This window comes from Chiloscyllium punctatum, chromosome 2 (genome assembly GCF_047496795.1).
Source record: "Chiloscyllium punctatum isolate Juve2018m chromosome 2, sChiPun1.3, whole genome shotgun sequence".
In the NCBI taxonomy this organism is placed as follows: domain Eukaryota; kingdom Metazoa; phylum Chordata; class Chondrichthyes; order Orectolobiformes; family Hemiscylliidae; genus Chiloscyllium; species Chiloscyllium punctatum.
The window spans coordinates 145,231,714-145,249,486 of record NC_092740.1 but is presented as its reverse complement, the minus strand read 5'-3'; the positions used below and the strand labels follow the sequence as shown (position 1 = coordinate 145,249,486).

The 17,773-nt window shown below is 39.7% G+C and overlaps 1 protein-coding gene across 1 annotated transcript in view; it reads left to right on the top strand.

Moving 5' to 3' along the window:
* The window catches only part of LOC140492549 (FERM and PDZ domain-containing protein 1-like), a gene marked incomplete at its 3' end in the record, with an annotated part of 38,179 nt that extends 20,871 nt beyond the window's left edge, over positions 1-17,308 (top strand). Inside the window, exons 8-14 of the mRNA XM_072591496.1 lie at positions 865-984; positions 3,080-3,216; positions 5,581-5,707; positions 9,614-9,709; positions 9,795-9,977; positions 12,042-12,180; positions 16,689-17,308. Coding sequence (XP_072447597.1) covers positions 865-984; positions 3,080-3,216; positions 5,581-5,707; positions 9,614-9,709; positions 9,795-9,977; positions 12,042-12,180; positions 16,689-17,308 — 1,422 coding nt within the window. The remainder of the gene's footprint in view (positions 1-864; positions 985-3,079; positions 3,217-5,580; positions 5,708-9,613; positions 9,710-9,794; positions 9,978-12,041; positions 12,181-16,688) is intronic.
* Positions 17,309-17,773: the final 465 nt, after the last annotated feature.

Sequence of the window (17,773 nt, the reverse complement as noted above, 5' to 3'; positions counted from 1 at the left end):
GTACATGAGTGAGTGCCAATATCAGCAACTAGACTGTATTTTTAAAAGAAATTAACAGGTATTTGGAATTGTTAACTTGATCTAAATGGCGATGCCATGATATACTTGGCATGGGTCAGCTCTTTCTTTAGGCAGACTGGTTAAAAGATAGGAGGAAAGAGAGTGGTGGTCCATCCTTCTTCAGGTGCCGTGTCCACATTGAGAGCCTTCCCCTTGGCTGTCACTCCCCCCCTTTGTAAGTTCCCACGTGGCTGGTGAATCTCGGACATAGGGTCACACCCTCAGAATAAGATGCTGCTCAAGTAGGACTGGGATAGAGAGTTGAGTCGTGAATTTTTGGATAACTGTATTTGGAGAGCTGAGGATGGTCTGACATCGAGCCTATTCAAGGTAGAGGGTGGCAGATTTTTGTGTTCTAAAAGAACAAAGGGATATGGAGATAGTACAGGAAGGTGAAGTTAAGGTACATGTTAATTATAATTTTGTTGAATGGTAGAGCAGGCTAGAAAGACCAAATGGCCTTCCCCAGTTCCTAATGCTTATGTTTCGTATGTTCAACTGCAAAATGTATGTGAAAATTGATTCAGCATAGAAATAACAAGTTTTATTGAGACTGCTAAAAATAGCATTGCATTGCAAGTAATTAAAGAACTTGGGGACTGGGCCTCTATTTAACAAAAGGAAACCTAGGCTGATATCAACAAATGTATCCAGAGAAGCTTCCCTCCTCTGTTTCACAACACCACCCAGTGCAAAATGCTTCTTCTTAAAACATAAGCTTAAAGAAATTTTTTTGTTGATTATTTCCACAGTGTGACAATAAGAAGTTAATTCCTGATATAAATGTTTTCTACCTTGTCACAGGTGGTCCAGAAGCGAGAGCTCCGTGATTATAGGTGTCTCTTCAGGGTTTGTTTCCTGCCAAGAGATCCACTTGTACTTTTACAAGATGATCCAGTTACTTTTGAATACCTCTACTCACAGGTATCTATTTGACATGAAGGTTCATGGTAAGCCCATTATAAGGATCATGGTAAGCCGCTTATAATAATCATGACTGACCACACACCAAATAAGGTTCTGTTTCCCAAGAGTGATAAAGCCGGAGGACGTATTCTGCACTTAAAGTGGAATATATTCAAAACTAATACTCTGAAGTACATTAGGGGAGATTATGGCCTCGTGCTAATATCACTGGACTATTAATCCAGAGACCCCAGCTAATGTTTTAGGAGCCTGGGAACAAATCCTGCCACTGCAGATGGTGGAATTTGAATTATCTGAAATTAAGGGTCAAATGTTGATTGTTGGGAAAAACTCATCCGGTTCACTAAAATCCTTCAGGGAAGGAAACTATGCACATGTGACCCAGACCCACAGTAATGTGGTTCACTCTGAAACCACCTTCTGGGTAATTAAGGGATGTGCATTAGAGGCTGGCTTGGCCAGCGACACCCTCATCCCCTAAATGAATTTTAAAAGTATTTCAATGAGGACGTTGGGGAACATACCTCTAAGGGAGTGGAGTAAATCAGCTTGGGCGATTCACATAAAAATTAAATAGATTACTTTCAGACAATAGCAACTTTGGATGTGTCATATAAACATGACATTTGGTAAGTGTGACCGGTCTAGGAGAAATGGGTGACTTTGGATCTGCCAAAATCCCCACCTCCAGTGGTTTTGCACACGTGTTGTCTGCATCTGTTGTAGATTAATAGTTAGGGATGAATTACCATGATTAGTTAATAGTAACATTATCATTGTACAATTAGTATAGCAAGATTGCAGATGGTGAACTAGACTGACTTCATTTTCGTACATCCAACAATTTTGGTATTTGTGAGATGTTCTGTATTCATGGTTAAAATTATAGTTGACATATGGGGATTGGTAATTTGAGTTTTGTAGCAGCTAGAGAAAGTGAGGTGGTTCTCTGTAGAGCAGAGAAAATTAAGGGGAGATTTAATACGGGTGTCTATAAATACAAGTGGCTTTGACTGAGTAAATGAAAAGAAACTGTTTTCACCATTTTCACTTTGGTTACTAACCAGAAGGCACTGGTTTAAGGTAAAAGAACAGTGAGCAGATGAACAATGCTCCCTCTCAGAAGTCCTGTAGATTTCAATGACTTCCGGTTCTGGAAGATACTGCAGGAATCTCAGGATTCCATGCAGCAGAAAAATAATTTAAGAGAAAGGAGGTGGAAGTTTTATATTCAGTGTGTTATAATCTGGAATTCACTGCCTGGAAAAGAATGGTGGATGTAGTTTGACAGTAAGATTTGTTTAGTGTTTGTAGATAATTTCTGTTCAACCTGTTTTTTAAATTAATTCATGGGATCAGGGCATCACTGACTAGGCTAACATTTGTTACCCATTCTGAATTGTCCAGATGGCAGTTAAAAGTCAAACCACATTGCTGTGGGTCTGGAGTCACAAGTAGGCCAGACGTTAAGGATGGCAGACTCCTTCCCTAAGGGATGTTCGTGACCGAGGTGGGTTTTTCACCAACAATGGTTCACGGTTATCATTAGACTTTTAATTCCAGATTTTTATTGAATTCCAGTTTCCAGCATCTACCATGGTGGGATTCAAACCCAGGTCCCCAGAACATTATCTGGGTCTCTGGGTTAACAGTTCAGTTGTACTACTAGATGATCACCTCCCTTCAGAGCTCAGAGGTGTTTTTACACACTTCTGGAGCAGATGGGACTTGTAGCCAAAACTCCTGACTCCTGCCACTGTACCACAGAGCCTTTGATTAGTTTTGGATATGTAGTTGTAAAGAAAATATGTAGAGCTATAAGGAAAGAACTAGGGTGTTGGTTTAACTGGACAGATCGTTCAAAGGACCAGCAGCAACACAATGCACTTGCGAAGCCAAGACAGACAAAGGTATGGACCAAGTGCTGGAAAAGGGGTTTTTGACCAGCACATACTTGATGGACCAAGGGGCATTTTTCTGTTGCATAGTTTTATTCTATTCTGTAATTTTGTGAAAGCATTTGTAAGTGGTGGCAATTTGTGTGGATATTTTCTAGATGGCTGTGTGTTGCCTTTAGTAATCTCTTTTACAGAGTTGCAATGATGTGCTGCAGGAGAAGTTTGCGATGGAGATGAAATACATCACTGCTATCCGTCTCGCAGCACTGCAAATTCAGGAATGCATCCTCAGCTCCAACCATTCTCAGAAAGTCTCCATGAAGTACATTGAGTGAGTCAATACATTCAGCAGATTGAACTGGGCAGTGCTTCAGCTGCACCTCACACCACACTATGTTCACACGGCACTTTCTGGACTTCTTGATAGCAAGACCCCTGTTTCATAATCCATCTCATCAGTCAGACACTTTCTTAGTGAGCTGCTTAATTGGCAAATCTTCCCATTAGTGTGATCCTTCATTAGCTAGTCTTCCTTGTATTGAAACTCCTTATTAAGGAGATTCTTTATTAGTCAGTTACCTTGTTCATAAGATTCCGAGCTAGTGAGGTGTTTGTTTGGAGGAACTTGCTGTTGGTGAGGCACTGTTTGCATGAGTTTAGCAACTCGACCCTTCATTAAGGACACTCCTCATTGACAGCACTCAGTGTTTGTGAAACTCCAGGCGAGAGGAACTTCTCAGTTATGAGTTACTTCACTAACATGTCATAGAATTACTCTTTAAGTGTAATTAATCCTAGATTCTTATTTTTAGTCATCTACTTGAAGACTAACTCCCTGGCACTTCGTAATTCTTTAAATTTCATCCAGACCCGAATTTAAATTAGGATAGGAATGGAAGTCAATTTAGCATCAATCTCTACTGACACAAAAACAGGCCCAGACACCTTTCACTCCCAGACCCTGTCAGTGTGACCTCAATAGCTGTAACAGCAGTCCACTGATAGAGTCGTCGAGTCATAGAGATGTACAGCATGCAAACGGACCTTTGGTCCAACCCGTCCATGCCGACCAGATGTCCTAACTTAATCTAGTCCCATTTGCCAGCACTTGGCCCATATCACTCTAAACACTTCTTTTTGATATACCCTTCCAGATGCCTTTTAAATGTTGTAATTGTACCAGCTTCCTGCACTTCCTCTGGCAGCTCATTCCCTACACGCACCACCCTTTGTGTGAAAAAGTTTCCCCTCAGGTCCCTTTCAAATGTTTCTCCTCTCACCCTTTGGTTCTGGACCTCCCCACCCAGAGAAATCACTTTGTCTGTTTACCCAATCCATGCCCCTCATGATTTTGTAAACCTCTATAAGGTCACCCCTCAGCCTCTGACACTCCAGGGAAATCAGCCCCAGCCTATTCAATCTCTCCCTTTAGCTCAAACCCTCCAAACCCGGGCAATATCCTTGCAAGTCTTTTCTGAAGTCTTTCAGGTTTCACAACTAGGAAGCAGAAGTGCAGTATTTGGTATATTCTTCCTGAGAAAACAAGAGTTTTTTTTTAAAAATCCAACATGCATTGGATATTTCTAGCCAATATTTATTGCTCATCAAAATCAGGTTTTCAGTTCTCATTGCTGTGTGTCAGCAATTGCTGTGTACAAATTAACTGCAATGTTTCTTTTATCATGACAGTGACCATATTTTAAATGTACTTTATTAGCAATAAAGCACTTTGGGATGTCCCAAGGTTCCGAATCATTTACAGGGATCCCTGATTTACAAACGTCCACCTTAAGAATGCTCATACGGATCATTCTGCTATAGCACGCATTTTGTTAATGTGAATTCGCTATAACATAATTGACGAATTGGGGACACTGTTTCTATCGTGTGAACTTTTGAGTATAACACGACTATGGCCCCATTAGTTTAAATGGTGCTGCTATTACGTGATTTTCTTATAACACAGGTTTGCACAAGAACAGAACAATAGCATTATAGCAGAACTGACTGTACTTATGAATATGTTCCATTACATGTTCATAACTTTAACGACCAGATAGCCAAACATTTCCTGTACTTATGAATAGCTGCTTTCCATTGTCCTGCATTGTGTGCTGCCTTGTGTACAAACCAACTTGTGAACAAACTCCAGAATGGAACCCATTTGCAAACCAGACACTCCCTGTATTGGAAATCTCGACGGCAACTGTCGCAATGTAGTTGCAGCTTCAGATCACCAGATGGCTCTATGAGGTAGGGTTCTTTGTTCCAACTCCACCATCATTGTGCAGAAGATGCAACTATTACTTAATTGAACACGAGATATTAAAACAAAATCACTCATAAATCATGGGTGATGCTGGCTGGCCCACTATTTCTTGCTCATCCCTTGTTGCCCTTGAGAAGGTGGTGGTGAGCTGCCATCTTGAACTGCTGCAGTCCACGTACTGTGGATTGACCCACAATGCCCTTAGGGTTGGAATTGCAGGATTTTGACCCAGTGACAGTGAAGAAATGGCAATGGATTTCCAAGTCAGAATGGTAAGTGGTTTGGAGGGATAGTTTCCAATGTCATAAATATCATAGCTGTTCTGGGAGCCAGTACAGACACAATGGGTGAAATAGCCTTTTTCTGTACTGTAAAATTCTATGATTTGGAGTTAAATAGTTTTAAATGCAATCTTATTATTTTCAGGAAGGATTGGGGAATTGAGAATTTTGTCTCACCAACTCTGCTTGATAACATGAGACAGAAAGATATCAGAAAGGGTATTAACTATCACCTTAAGAACAATCATAGCTTGATTGCACCAGGACAAAAGGTAATTCTGTATAACCGGCTATCCAGACGTAAAAGTGAGTTTTTAAAAAAAGATTAATCTTTACTGCTTTCCACCCAATCACAGATGCTCTTTCTGCATGTACCCTTGAGTTTTTTTTATGCCTTGTTTAAATACTGTTACATCTCAAAGTGCTCTCAGTGCTGACAAAGCATTCCCCATGTTAACTGTTTTCCTCCCTCCAAGCATGCTACCTGACTTGCTGAATATTTCCAACTTTCTCAGGTATCTGTTTCAGATTTACAGCTTTCTTGGTGGTTTTGCTGTTTTATAAAATTGTGCTGTTTCATAAGCCATGACTCGATGTGTAGCGCACTTGCCATTTGGTCAAAAACATTGTGGATCAGGTCCAATTCTGGAGACTTGAGAACAAGTAACTTGGTTGATGTTGCAGTGCAGTAATGAGGGCATGCTGAAATGCTTAAGGTGCCATCTGTTGAATGAGTCATTAAACCAAGGTCCCTTCCTGCTCTCCGGAGATTTCATAGAATGGAGTCCCTCCAGTGTGGAAACAGGCCATTAGGCCCAACAAGTCTACACTGTTCCTCTGATGTGTAACCCACCCTGACCCATTCCCCTATCCATGACGCTATATGTACCCCTGATTAATGCACCTAACCTACACATCCCTGAACAATATAGGCAATTTAGCATGGCCAATTTACCTAACCTGCACATCTTTGGATTGTGGGAGGAAACTGGAGGAAACTTGCGCAGACACGGAGAGAACATGCAAACGCCAGACAGACAGTCTCCCGAGGCTGGAACTGATTCCGGGTCCCTGGCATTGTGAGGCAGCAGTGCTAACCACTGATCCAATAGCACAAGAGTATTTCAAAGACTTGGACAGTTCTTCTTGTGTCCAAGAGAATTGATAGCTCTCAATGAAGAAAACAAGCAAAATAATTATCGTTCATTTGCACATTACGATTATGGAATCTGTTTACTGCACTGTGTACAATACTGATCACCATATGTATGGAAGGATATTAATGCATTGTGATTAGTGTAGGGCTTTACTAAACTGGACCTATATAGGAGTTTAGATGAGTCAGAGGTGACTTCATTGAAACATGTAGGAACATGTGAAGAGGTTATTATCCCAAGTGCAAAAGTTTCTAGTTTTATACTGAAGGGAAAATATTTCCCTTTACACTTTAATACTGTTGCTAAAGCAGGCCGGTGTAAAGTGTGAATGTTCTTTGCCTTCTAAGAATCAGTGAAATGTTTATTTGTTACTTCTTAAAGCCTCTTAAATATGTGTCTGAGTTGCATTTCAGATCACATCTGTATTCGTGAATTATTAAAGGAGGAGAAAATAAACTTTTGCAGTTTTCTCTGTTTCCATCTCCTGATGCTGTTAGCTCATTCCGAGTTTTTGGTTTTGCTGCCATTATTCGTTCCTTGGTGCTTTGTCCAAGTGGCCTTTCCTCATATGGGAACCTGGTCGTGAATGGTTGCTGTATTCAACTGTAGGGGGCATCACAATAAAGCCCTGTCATACCCAGAGGAAAAAAAACCCATAAAACTGGCAGATGACACATACTGGTCTGCCCCTCTTGTAATCGAGCTTCATCGAGGGCCGAAGGGCCTGTTCTGCGCTGTATTGAAATTAAGCTTCATTGTGTCCAAGGATCACATTTCTTTTTAAACTCTCTATTTTCTCCATTTGCCTCCACCTTGAATCCAGCCTGAGTTAATGGCCCTCATAAAGGGCAGAATCTGAACTGTTATCCCTTAACCCAAGGTCATTGAGGCCTGTTTAAAGGAATGAAAGACATGTACTAAACAATTTTCTTTTTCACAAAACAAGTCACAAATACTTCAGACCAAGTGAACCTGTTTTGAAATGTTGTCATTGTTATAGGACAGGAATCCTAGCAAACAATTTCCACAAAACAGGCTCCCACAAACAACAACACGATAACTAACCAAGGTATCTTGATAAAATGTTGGCTGAGTGGTAAATATTGGCCACTACTGTTCTTTAAATCGTACCATGGAATCTTGTTTAATTCTCTTTGTGGAATATCTAACATCTCAATCATAGAAAAATACAGCGCAGTACAGGCCCTTTGGCCCTCAATGTTGCGCCAATCCAAGCCCACCTAACCTACAAGAGCCCACTATCCTCCATATACCTATCCAATGCCCGCTTAAATGCCCATAAAGAGGGAGAGTCCACCACTGCTACTGGCAGGGCATTCCATGAACTCACAACTCGCTGAATAAAGATTCTGGATTAGTGGTGCTGGAAGAGCACAGTAGTTCAGGCAGCATCCAAGTAGCTTCGAAATCGGATGCTGCCTGAACTGCTGTGCTCTTCCAGCACCACTAATCCAGAATCTGATTTCCAGCATCTGCAGTCATTGTTTTTACCTCGCTGAGTAAAGAACCTACCATCAAAGGATGGCAGCTTTGTCCCTGAAGAACATTAATGAAGTTTTCCCAACAATTGGCAATAGATTTATGATCATCACTAGACTCTTTAATTCCAGATATTTATTGAATTAAAATTTCACCATTTTCCATGGCAGGATTCAAATAGTTCACAGGGCATTATCTGGGTCTCTGGATTAACAAAACAGCAATAACACCACTAGGCTATCACCTCCTCTATCAGTCAGCCAATCATTAATGCGTGCCTGTAAGTTACTTCTCATCCTAAGTGCTTCAAGATAATCTTAGCACCAGTGCAGAATTATCCTTTATCCTGATTCACCCTTCGATTTTTTTATCCATATACTGCATTTTAATAACACTTTTACAATCCCTGTATGGTCTCATACTTCTCGAGGAAACTTTTCCTACTTGACCTCCAAGTCCATATCCTTTTAACCTCGTCATGTGTTTGTCTTTTCTGCTGCTGTATTCCTCAATAAGAGACTTCAGTTGTGTATTTTCCTCCACTGCTTCTACCTCTGCTGCCCCTCTTTAGACATCCCCCTACTCAGCTGTGAAGTGATGTAGGAAATTCCACTGTAACCAGCACTATTAAGTTGAAGCTTGTTGGTAAAGAGTGCTTTAAACAAAATTGCTTTCTTGGGAATTGCAGTTTCAAAGATGCATATTTTATAATTAGGTCAAAAGTTTTAATTAAATCTTCTCATATTGTAAGCCCAGTTAAGCATTTCAATATTTTTGTGTATGAAAGATTGAAGTTGATCAGCCCCTGAAATTGCTCATCATTATCTATCAGCCACTTTGTGATCCCCAGCGTTAACTGCAGACGTTCAGGACATTACATTTTAGGGAGGAAAACTAACTGTTCACAATATAAAGAATATCTTTGATAAATTGAGCTTCATGAATATACATTGGTTATTTGATATTAAAACTTTTTTTTGTAAAGCAGTTATTTAAATCCATGCAACAAAGATAAAAGATAAAATGTATTCTTCACATAGATTTTCCATTAATTTCTTTCAAATCAGAGGAAGTGTGCCTTGTTGTTTTATGATAATAAACTCAACTGGATTAGTTTGGTAAATAATGGAATCAAAATGTGAAGATGGCAAATTAACTAGACATCTGAAAATTCAGAACTATAATTATGTCTGGGAAGGAAATGCTGAAAATCATGTTTTTTGCATTGAAGGAGAGAATTATTGTCGGGTCTTTATTAACATGCAAGATTGAGTTTAAAGAGGATGTAATCACAGGGCCATACCTGCTGCCAATGCATAACCTGATTTGCTGATAGGTGTTGTCTGTCATTGTACTGAATCACTAGTTAGAAAATTCCAGGCGGGATTCCCATTATTTTCCATTGAATGTCTTTGACCATTTTTGATAAATGTTGCCAAAAGTGCAACGCTGCTGGGGACATCTTTTCATTAAAATAACTTTCCATGCCAGTATATTAAAATACACTCATTCTGTTTGAAGCAACTGATATCCACGGCACAAGTCCGGCTGAATTACCTGAACATACTGAGTGATCTTCGAGCATATGGAGGGAAGACCTTTAACGCAACCCTTCTGGTACGTAGGGAGAAACAGAAACCTGGCTCATTTTTTTAAACTCGACTTTTTTTAATAAGTTTCTAATGAAATGCAACTTCTTCAGCTGCAGGACAGAGAATCATTTATCACATTGTTGGTCGGAGCCAAGTATGGTATCAGCCAAGTTATTAACAGCAAACTCAATATTATAAACCAGTTAACAAACTTCAACAACATCCGGAAGTTGGAATTGACCTTTGAGTGTGAGAAGGTCAGCATGGTGAACATCTACCTGGTGGATGTGAAGGTAAAGGCTGTTGATGCTAATTTCTTTGCTTGGACAAGGGCTTGGTACATTTTATAATACAGGTTGTTGTCTGGTCAAATCCTTGATGCTGTGACCTGTGCTGCAATAACAGTTGTTTAGCAATTATTCCTATCCTCAGTTTGCTAATGTTTTGCAATGAAGTTACTTGGGAGTGACTCTTACCTTTGCTCACTGTCAATCAGACAGCAGATGCCTTTAGTACTTACCCGCACTGGCACCTCCATGATCCCAACATGAAGAGACCTGACTGCAATTTAACTCGGGCCTGAGCTAGGGAGGCCTCTGCATATTTCCAGCCAGGCCAGGCCAATCTGATCAAGCCCAGCAAAGTGAAGTGAAGGAAAGGGAGGAAGTACCAAGGACATTTACCAAGGAAAGATGGGATTTCTGCCTGTCTGCCAGCCCGTCTTGCCTGTTTTCCCAGAATGCCAGTGACACTAATCTGCTGACACTGGAATAATTTCCAAAGGCAGCAGTGACTAGGCCACTGCAGACCAGAGGAAGGCAGTCTCTTCGAGTCATAATTCCTGCCTCTCCAATTACAAATTAATTCTATTCCTCAGAATCATTCAAGCAATTTCTCCACCACGAGGTAAGACTGACTGGCTTCTAGCTCCTGGTTTATCCTTTGCTCCTTTTTGAATAACAGTACTACACTGGCTGTCCTCAAGTCCTCTGACTCTTCTCCTGGGCCAGACAGGTATAGAAAATTATTGCAATGTCCCTGATTTTGTCCCTGCCTCACTTACCAACCTGGGATATATTTCATCGAGCCCTGGACATTTATCGAATTCTAAGCCAGACCACTCAGAGCTCTCTCTGTCAATAATAATTTCTTGAATTGTATCACAGACCTTCTCCCTGTTTTCTGTATGCATATTGTCCATTTCACAAGTGAGTACTGTCTCATAGTATTCTTTTGGAATCCTACCTACATCCCCTGACTCCCTGCACAAATTACTGCTGTAGTCCCAATGGCACTTCTCTTTTACCCTAACTGTAAACCAGTTTAGGATTTCCTTCTATTTTAATTTTAGTATCCTTTCATGTCACCTATTTGGTCTCCTATTCTCCATTTTAAGTTCCCTCTTGAACATTCTGTACTCCTCTAGGATTTCAGCTGTTTTCAGCCCTGGATATCTGCCATAAGTATCTCTTTATTCTTTAAATCCATTGCTGTGTATCTTTAGATATCTAGGGCTCACAGGATTTAATGGTCTCACCCCTTCCTTTATTGGAACATGTTGGCCCTGTACTCTCCATATTTCCTTCTTGAATGCGCCCCATTTCTCTGTGACAAATTTGCCTGAAAGTTATAAGAAATTGTTGCATTTAAATATTAATGATTAATTGAACTCACCCCACTCCTACATTGGAACAGTGATGGTATCTGAAAAATAATCCATGTTTGTAAAGTGATGTCTAGTGGCTCTGAAATATGCTATATAAATGCAAAGTTTCCTTTCAGGAAGTTGGCAATAGTTAGTACTTGACAACATCAAGACATTTTTAATGATGAAGTTTAGGTTTTCATAACACAATCCACCTCTCCCATTCAGAAGAGGAATAAATCAAACCCCAGATATTATTCCAAACTGTAATAAATGTTGTTAGAAATTTGCAACCTTTTACATTTGCTTTCACTTCTCCTTTCACTTTTTTTTTGTCTGTATCCAAACAATTTTTCTTATTCTTTGTTTCTCTTTCTGAGCCCAATTTAACTAATTCACCTGCCTTCTCTATTGTTCCTGCTTCTTTCTCAATCCTTGAATTTCGTGGTTAAAGAAATAGATTGTTTTATCCAATATTTGCCCAGATCTCAGATTCCCTGTTGCCCTCACTTATCAACTCGCAATTTCTGCATTGTACAACATTTTCACGCTATAGATTGGAAGGAAAACAAATGAGGGAAAACACTGCTCCCAGCAAATTCAAGGAAGCTAATGTTGAGCAAACTCTTTAAAATGAGTGAGTTGATATCATTTTCAGGTTAGGTCTGTTAGTGGAAAAGTTTAATTACTGACTCTGTGTTTTTATTTACAGTCTCTGACATTGTTACTGGAAGCTCATCATGCTAAAGACCTTGTGTGTTTGATTGCTGGATATCATAGGCTATATGTGAACTCAACAGACTCCATATTCATCTGGCCTAGCAACTATCAAAGTCAGACAACTGAAGAAGGTAATACATTAGTCGTTTTTTTAAAAAATAAGAATCCCAGTTTTATTCCTGCCATACTTTTGCCCAAGAAACACAGAGAGTGATAGATGCCTGGAATGCAGAGGTAGTAGAGACAGACACGGTAGATTAATTTAAGGTGCATCTGGACAGATGTATGAGTAGGTGGGGGGCAGAGGGATACAAATGCTTAGGAATTGGGCGATAGATTTAGACAGTGGATTTGGATCGGCTCAGGCTTGGAGGGACGAAGGGCCTGTTCCTGGGCTGTAAGTTTTCTTTGATCTTTGAAAGCAAACTTCCAAATGTGAATTTTGTTTCTATTGTCACCAGCCCCAGGCAGAACTATGTTTTCTCTGCCATTTGTTAACACTCCAAATCAGACAGGGATGTTCTGAATATAGAGACTGATTGAATACTTGGTTAATGTCAGCTTTTGTTAAGTGGCAACCTTTACATCCTGTGTGAAAGTTGCAGTTTCAAGTAACACTTGAAGACTCTCTCACTGACTGGATGCTGAACATTAAGACTTGGGAAAGCTTAGATAATTCTGTGTACTATTTGGAAAAAAGGGAAGAGGTTTCTCCTGGTATCTTGGTCTGTTGTAACAGACTTGGTGTAGTGCAACATGACAAGATTAATTATTGGCCACAGAGAAGAGGCATCTCTAGGTAGATTGAATCTCCTATCCAGCTTTAAAGGGAGATGAGTGGGTCTGAGACTAGTATTTTACAATTTAAAAAGGGCAATTATGTATGCTCGAAAACTGCACACCCTAAGATAAACTGAGACACTAAGTTCAGGAATAGACTGATATAGAAGTAAAGGTAGATATTTAAGGGATATTTCAAAATAAGTACATTTAAGAGTAAATATATTCCTACTGTAAAAAAGAAGTTGCAAAGGAAGAACAAACCATCTATGGCCAACATAAGAATTTAAGGAAGGTACTGAGATTAAGGAAGAAGTATAATATGATTAGCAGATCAGATATTGGACAGAAGATAAGGAATGGCATAGAATGACAACAAGATTAATCAAGGGAAAGAAATTAGAGTATGAGAGGATGCTAACTAGAAAAGGAAGAACAGATAATGAGTTTTTACTAGTATTTAGAAAGGAAAAGATTAAGTAAGGTGAGTGATCCTCTTGATAGTGAGAATGGGGAGAAATTAATATATAATAAATAAATGGCAGTTGAATTAAACAAATATTTGCTTCTGTCTTCACTATAGAAAATACAAAAACACTCTAGTAATAGCTGTAAATCGAAGGGAGAGAGAAACCTGGTGAAATTACAATTAAGAGGGAAGTGTGATGAAGCCAACAGGTAGACCTCTGGGCTGACAGGCTTTCAGACCCATTTGGACTTCATCCTGGGTTCTTAAACAGAGGGACCAATGTGAAAGTCGAAGCATTGATGTTGATTTTCCAAAGTTTCATAGATTTGGATAAGGTTCTATTGGATTGAAATGTAGCAAATGTTATGTCATTATTCAAGAAGGGAGGGAAAGAGGAAACTATTGGCTTGTCACAGGGTGAGTGTTGGAATCATTATTGAGGAGCTTATAGCTGGACACAACTCTAGCTACTTGGGAAGAATCAGCATTATTCTGTAAAAGGGAAATCATGCTTAATCAATTTATGTCAATCTTTGAAGGGTTAGCCTATGCTTTGGATAATGGAACCTGTAGAGATACTATACTTGGGTTTTCTGTGGGATTTGATGTGCCACATAAAAGATAATTGCACCAAATAGGACCCAAATATTCACTTATTTGAATGGATAGAAGATTGGCTGGGTTCAAGTCCCATCTGATCCAGAGATGTGTAATAACATCACTGAACATGTTAATTAAAAATATCTAGAAGATTGACCGGCTGACAGAAAGAGAGAATGTGTTTGAAAAAGCTCTCTTTCTGATTGGCAGGATGATGAGTCCCAGAAGAATCTGTGTTGGGGCCTCAGCATTTATAACAATGATTTAGATATGGGGAGGAAAGCCATGGCAGCTAAATTTGCAGATGACTCAAAGATGGGTGGGGAAGTATGTTGTGAAGAGGACATAAGGAGTTTTCAGATGGGTGTCAATCAATTGAATGAGTGCCCAAAAATTAGATTCTAGATTAAAGTGGTGCTGGAAAATCACAGTAGTTCAGGCAGTATTCAAGGAGCAGGAAAATCGACATTTTGGGCAAAATGCCCTGCTCCTTGGATGCTGCCTGAACTGCTGTGCTTTTCCAGCATCACTCTAATCTAGAATCTGGTTTTCAGCATCTGCAGTCATTGTTTTTACCTTGTTGATTTTAACCCTACTGCGAATCCTCTGCAAGGATGCCTGCCTTGAAGAAGTTTTCCTCCTCTCTCTACAAGAATCTCAGGAAGTCCCTCTCCCTCTGCAACTCCCAGGTCATTTCCTCTGCCCTGAAGCTCTTCAACCACATCCTGAAACAAAAAGCTCTATTCCTGATGAAGGGCTTTTGCTCGAAACATCGATTTTCCTGCTCCTCGGTTGCTGCCTGAACTGCTGTGCTTTTCCAGCGCCACTCTAATCTAGAATCTGGTTTCCAGCATCTGCAGTCATTGTTTTTCCCCCGCCCAAAAGTTAGGCTAATGTAGTATAATGTGGAAAAATTATTTAGTTTGCAGGCAGAATTAAAAAAAACAGGGTATTACTTAAAGTAAGAACAACTGCACCATTTCAAGGAGCAGAGATATCTATATGTGATAGTGCATGATTCACAAAACATTACTTTGCATGTGCAGCACATAATTATGAAGGCTAATGGAATGTAAACATAAAGGTGTTTTGCTTCAATTATCCAGGGAATTGATGACAGTACAGGTCTAATATTTCATGTAGTTTTGGTCTTCTCGATTAAGGAAGACCATAAATGTTTTTAAAACAGTTCAGAGGAGCTTTCTGAGATTGATACCTGGAACGTGCAAGTTGTCTTATGAGAAAAGGTTGGGCAGACTGCCTTGTTTCCTTTGGTGTTTAGAAGTGCAATCCTTGACAAGTTGGAAATGGAAATAAAGTCTCCTCTTGTGGGTGAATCAAAAATTAGGGGTCACAGTTTTTAAAAGAATACAACCTTTTAGAGCAGAGATGTGTGCTTTTCTTTCAGAAGGTTGGTGGGGGCTGCGGTCATTAAATCCTTTTTAAGGCAAAAGTAGATAAATATTTGTTAAGCAGGAGAATGAAAGGTTATCACATGGAAGTGGGGAAATGGAATTTGAAACACAGATAGATTAGTTATGGTTGTATTGATTGACAGAGGAGGCTTCATTGTCCAAGTGACTCACATCTGTTCCCAAGTAGTATGTGCTTACATAAAGCCCTACTTTTTCTCTTCGCTTTCAGTTCAGTCAATTTCCTGAATGTAAAGGCTCAGATTCTTTTCTCAGTGTACAGTGTGCTATGACATATCATCCACACAGTTAGTAAAGATAAACGGCAGCTCACCCACCATCCTCTCAAGGGCAATTGGGGATGGGCAATAAATGTTGGTCATCCAGCAATGCTGTCATCACATGAATTAATATATGAAAAAACACAGTGTAAAGGACAGGAGGACTCTTCTCTCCGACCCTTTGAGATGTGTGCAGATTATTAGAAATCGAGGTTAACGGACTGTTCAGCTCCTGTGGGTATTGTACCTAAGGGATGGTAACAATTTTCATGTCCATGCCAATCCTTCCATTAGACTGATCAGTTCTGTGGAGCATTAGCGAGGTTTGTGATTATTGGCATCACTTTCAGACAGTGACTCTTTACAATGAAGTTATGATAGAAAATAAACTCATGTCAGTTTAAACATGTTTCCCTCTCAGAATGATATCAGTAGCAGCAATCTGAGAGAGAGTTCAGACACAACTCACATTTTTCCAATGGCATTGCTCACTCTGACTTTATGCCAATTAGGTGAGTTACAGTTGCTGATAAGTCTTGTTAAAATTCCAGAATGTAGGAACTTACATTTTATTATATGTATCCATAGGATCTAGAAAGTCTTGAAAGCTTATGCAAGGAATGTCTCAATCAGAAATATTGATCAAGAAATAGGATATCAAATTTTATTTACTGTAAAAGTTACTACTTTTCTTTTTACATCGTGAGTAATAGCCTGGCACTGTATTTGAGTGGTGTCCTGAAGCTGAATGAACATGTACAATTGGTATGACTTCAATATTGAAGCTTTAACAGTTAAAGACTCCACCCCAGGTATTTCCTTAACCAACTCCTTGCAGACAGTAATACCCTGTTTACGTGAAGAAACTTATCCAAACAAACATTTTCAAGCAAAATAAATAACCTAAACAGAAAGGAAGAGCATAGAAGTTAATCATTGAAGTTTTTATAATTTTTTTTATTCATTAATGGGATGTCATTTATTGCCCATTACTAATTGCCAGGAGGGCATTTTAAGATGGCAGAATTCAGTTTTTAAAGAAATATTAGATGGTTCCTTCTCATCTGACCTTAGATGTAACTTTTTTTACTGTGCAGGTGACGAAGCCCGAGGATTAAGTGATTCAGAGTCATCATCAGACATTGAGTCATCATTAGACTTGTCTATAGAGCTCCACAAAATGAGGAATGGATTCATACAGCCTCTGACTGAAGAAAATGAGGACATCGAGAACTCGGAAAGTGAAGCTACAGACAGTGACTGCTTACGGGAGGATATCCAGGAAGAGACCAGTTGCAGCACAGGGGATGTGTCTGATCTGAATGATGAAACAACAAGTCAGGGAGGAGACTTTTGTGAAAGAAGCTGTTCTGCCGACTCTATGGACGAACTGCAAACGGAGACTTCAATGAGCAGCACTTCAGGTCCACACTCACATGGTGAGATTTCAGAAGATGATGACAAAGATTCTATCGCTGAAGAGAGTGATGGTGAGCCAGTTACAAAGAAGCACTGTACCATGGAATCGAAAGACAGTTTTGAACAACCTTCAGCAGACTCCTTAGCCTCTACTCCGACCCTTTCTAAATACATTGCAAGTGATATAAAGGTGGTTTGCTCTATTCCTGACCTCAGCCAAAGTGAGAACCCATGCACTGCAGAACTTTACAACCAGTGCCCCAGAAACGAGGGTGAGAGTTATGCAGAAGGGGACAAGTCTTGGAATGTGACAAGTCGTGGCCTGCTCACTGAGTTACCACCAATTCCTTTTCCAGAGGAACCAGCTATTGATGGGAACCTATCCAGTGAGGTCCTCACTATCCCGATTCTGGCTCCTCCCCCTGGCTTTCAGGACAGCAGCTCTGATGACGAATTTTTCGATGCAGCTGAAAAGTTTACTGATGTGGAATGTTCAGGTGACATCAAATTCAGTGGAACTGAAGCAGGTAGGTCTGACAGATGACAATCAGGTTTCCATTTACTTCCACTTACTCCATACAACAAATTAAATGAAATCCAAAATATATTTGAACACATTTTCAAACATACTTAAGAATGATGAATAATTAAAATATTTTCTGTGTTTATTTTGATTCGCTTATTACATGTTACCAATGCACCTTTATATACCCGACTAGTGATGTCACATGAGGAACAGGTACTGAGTTCCAGTGATGTGAAG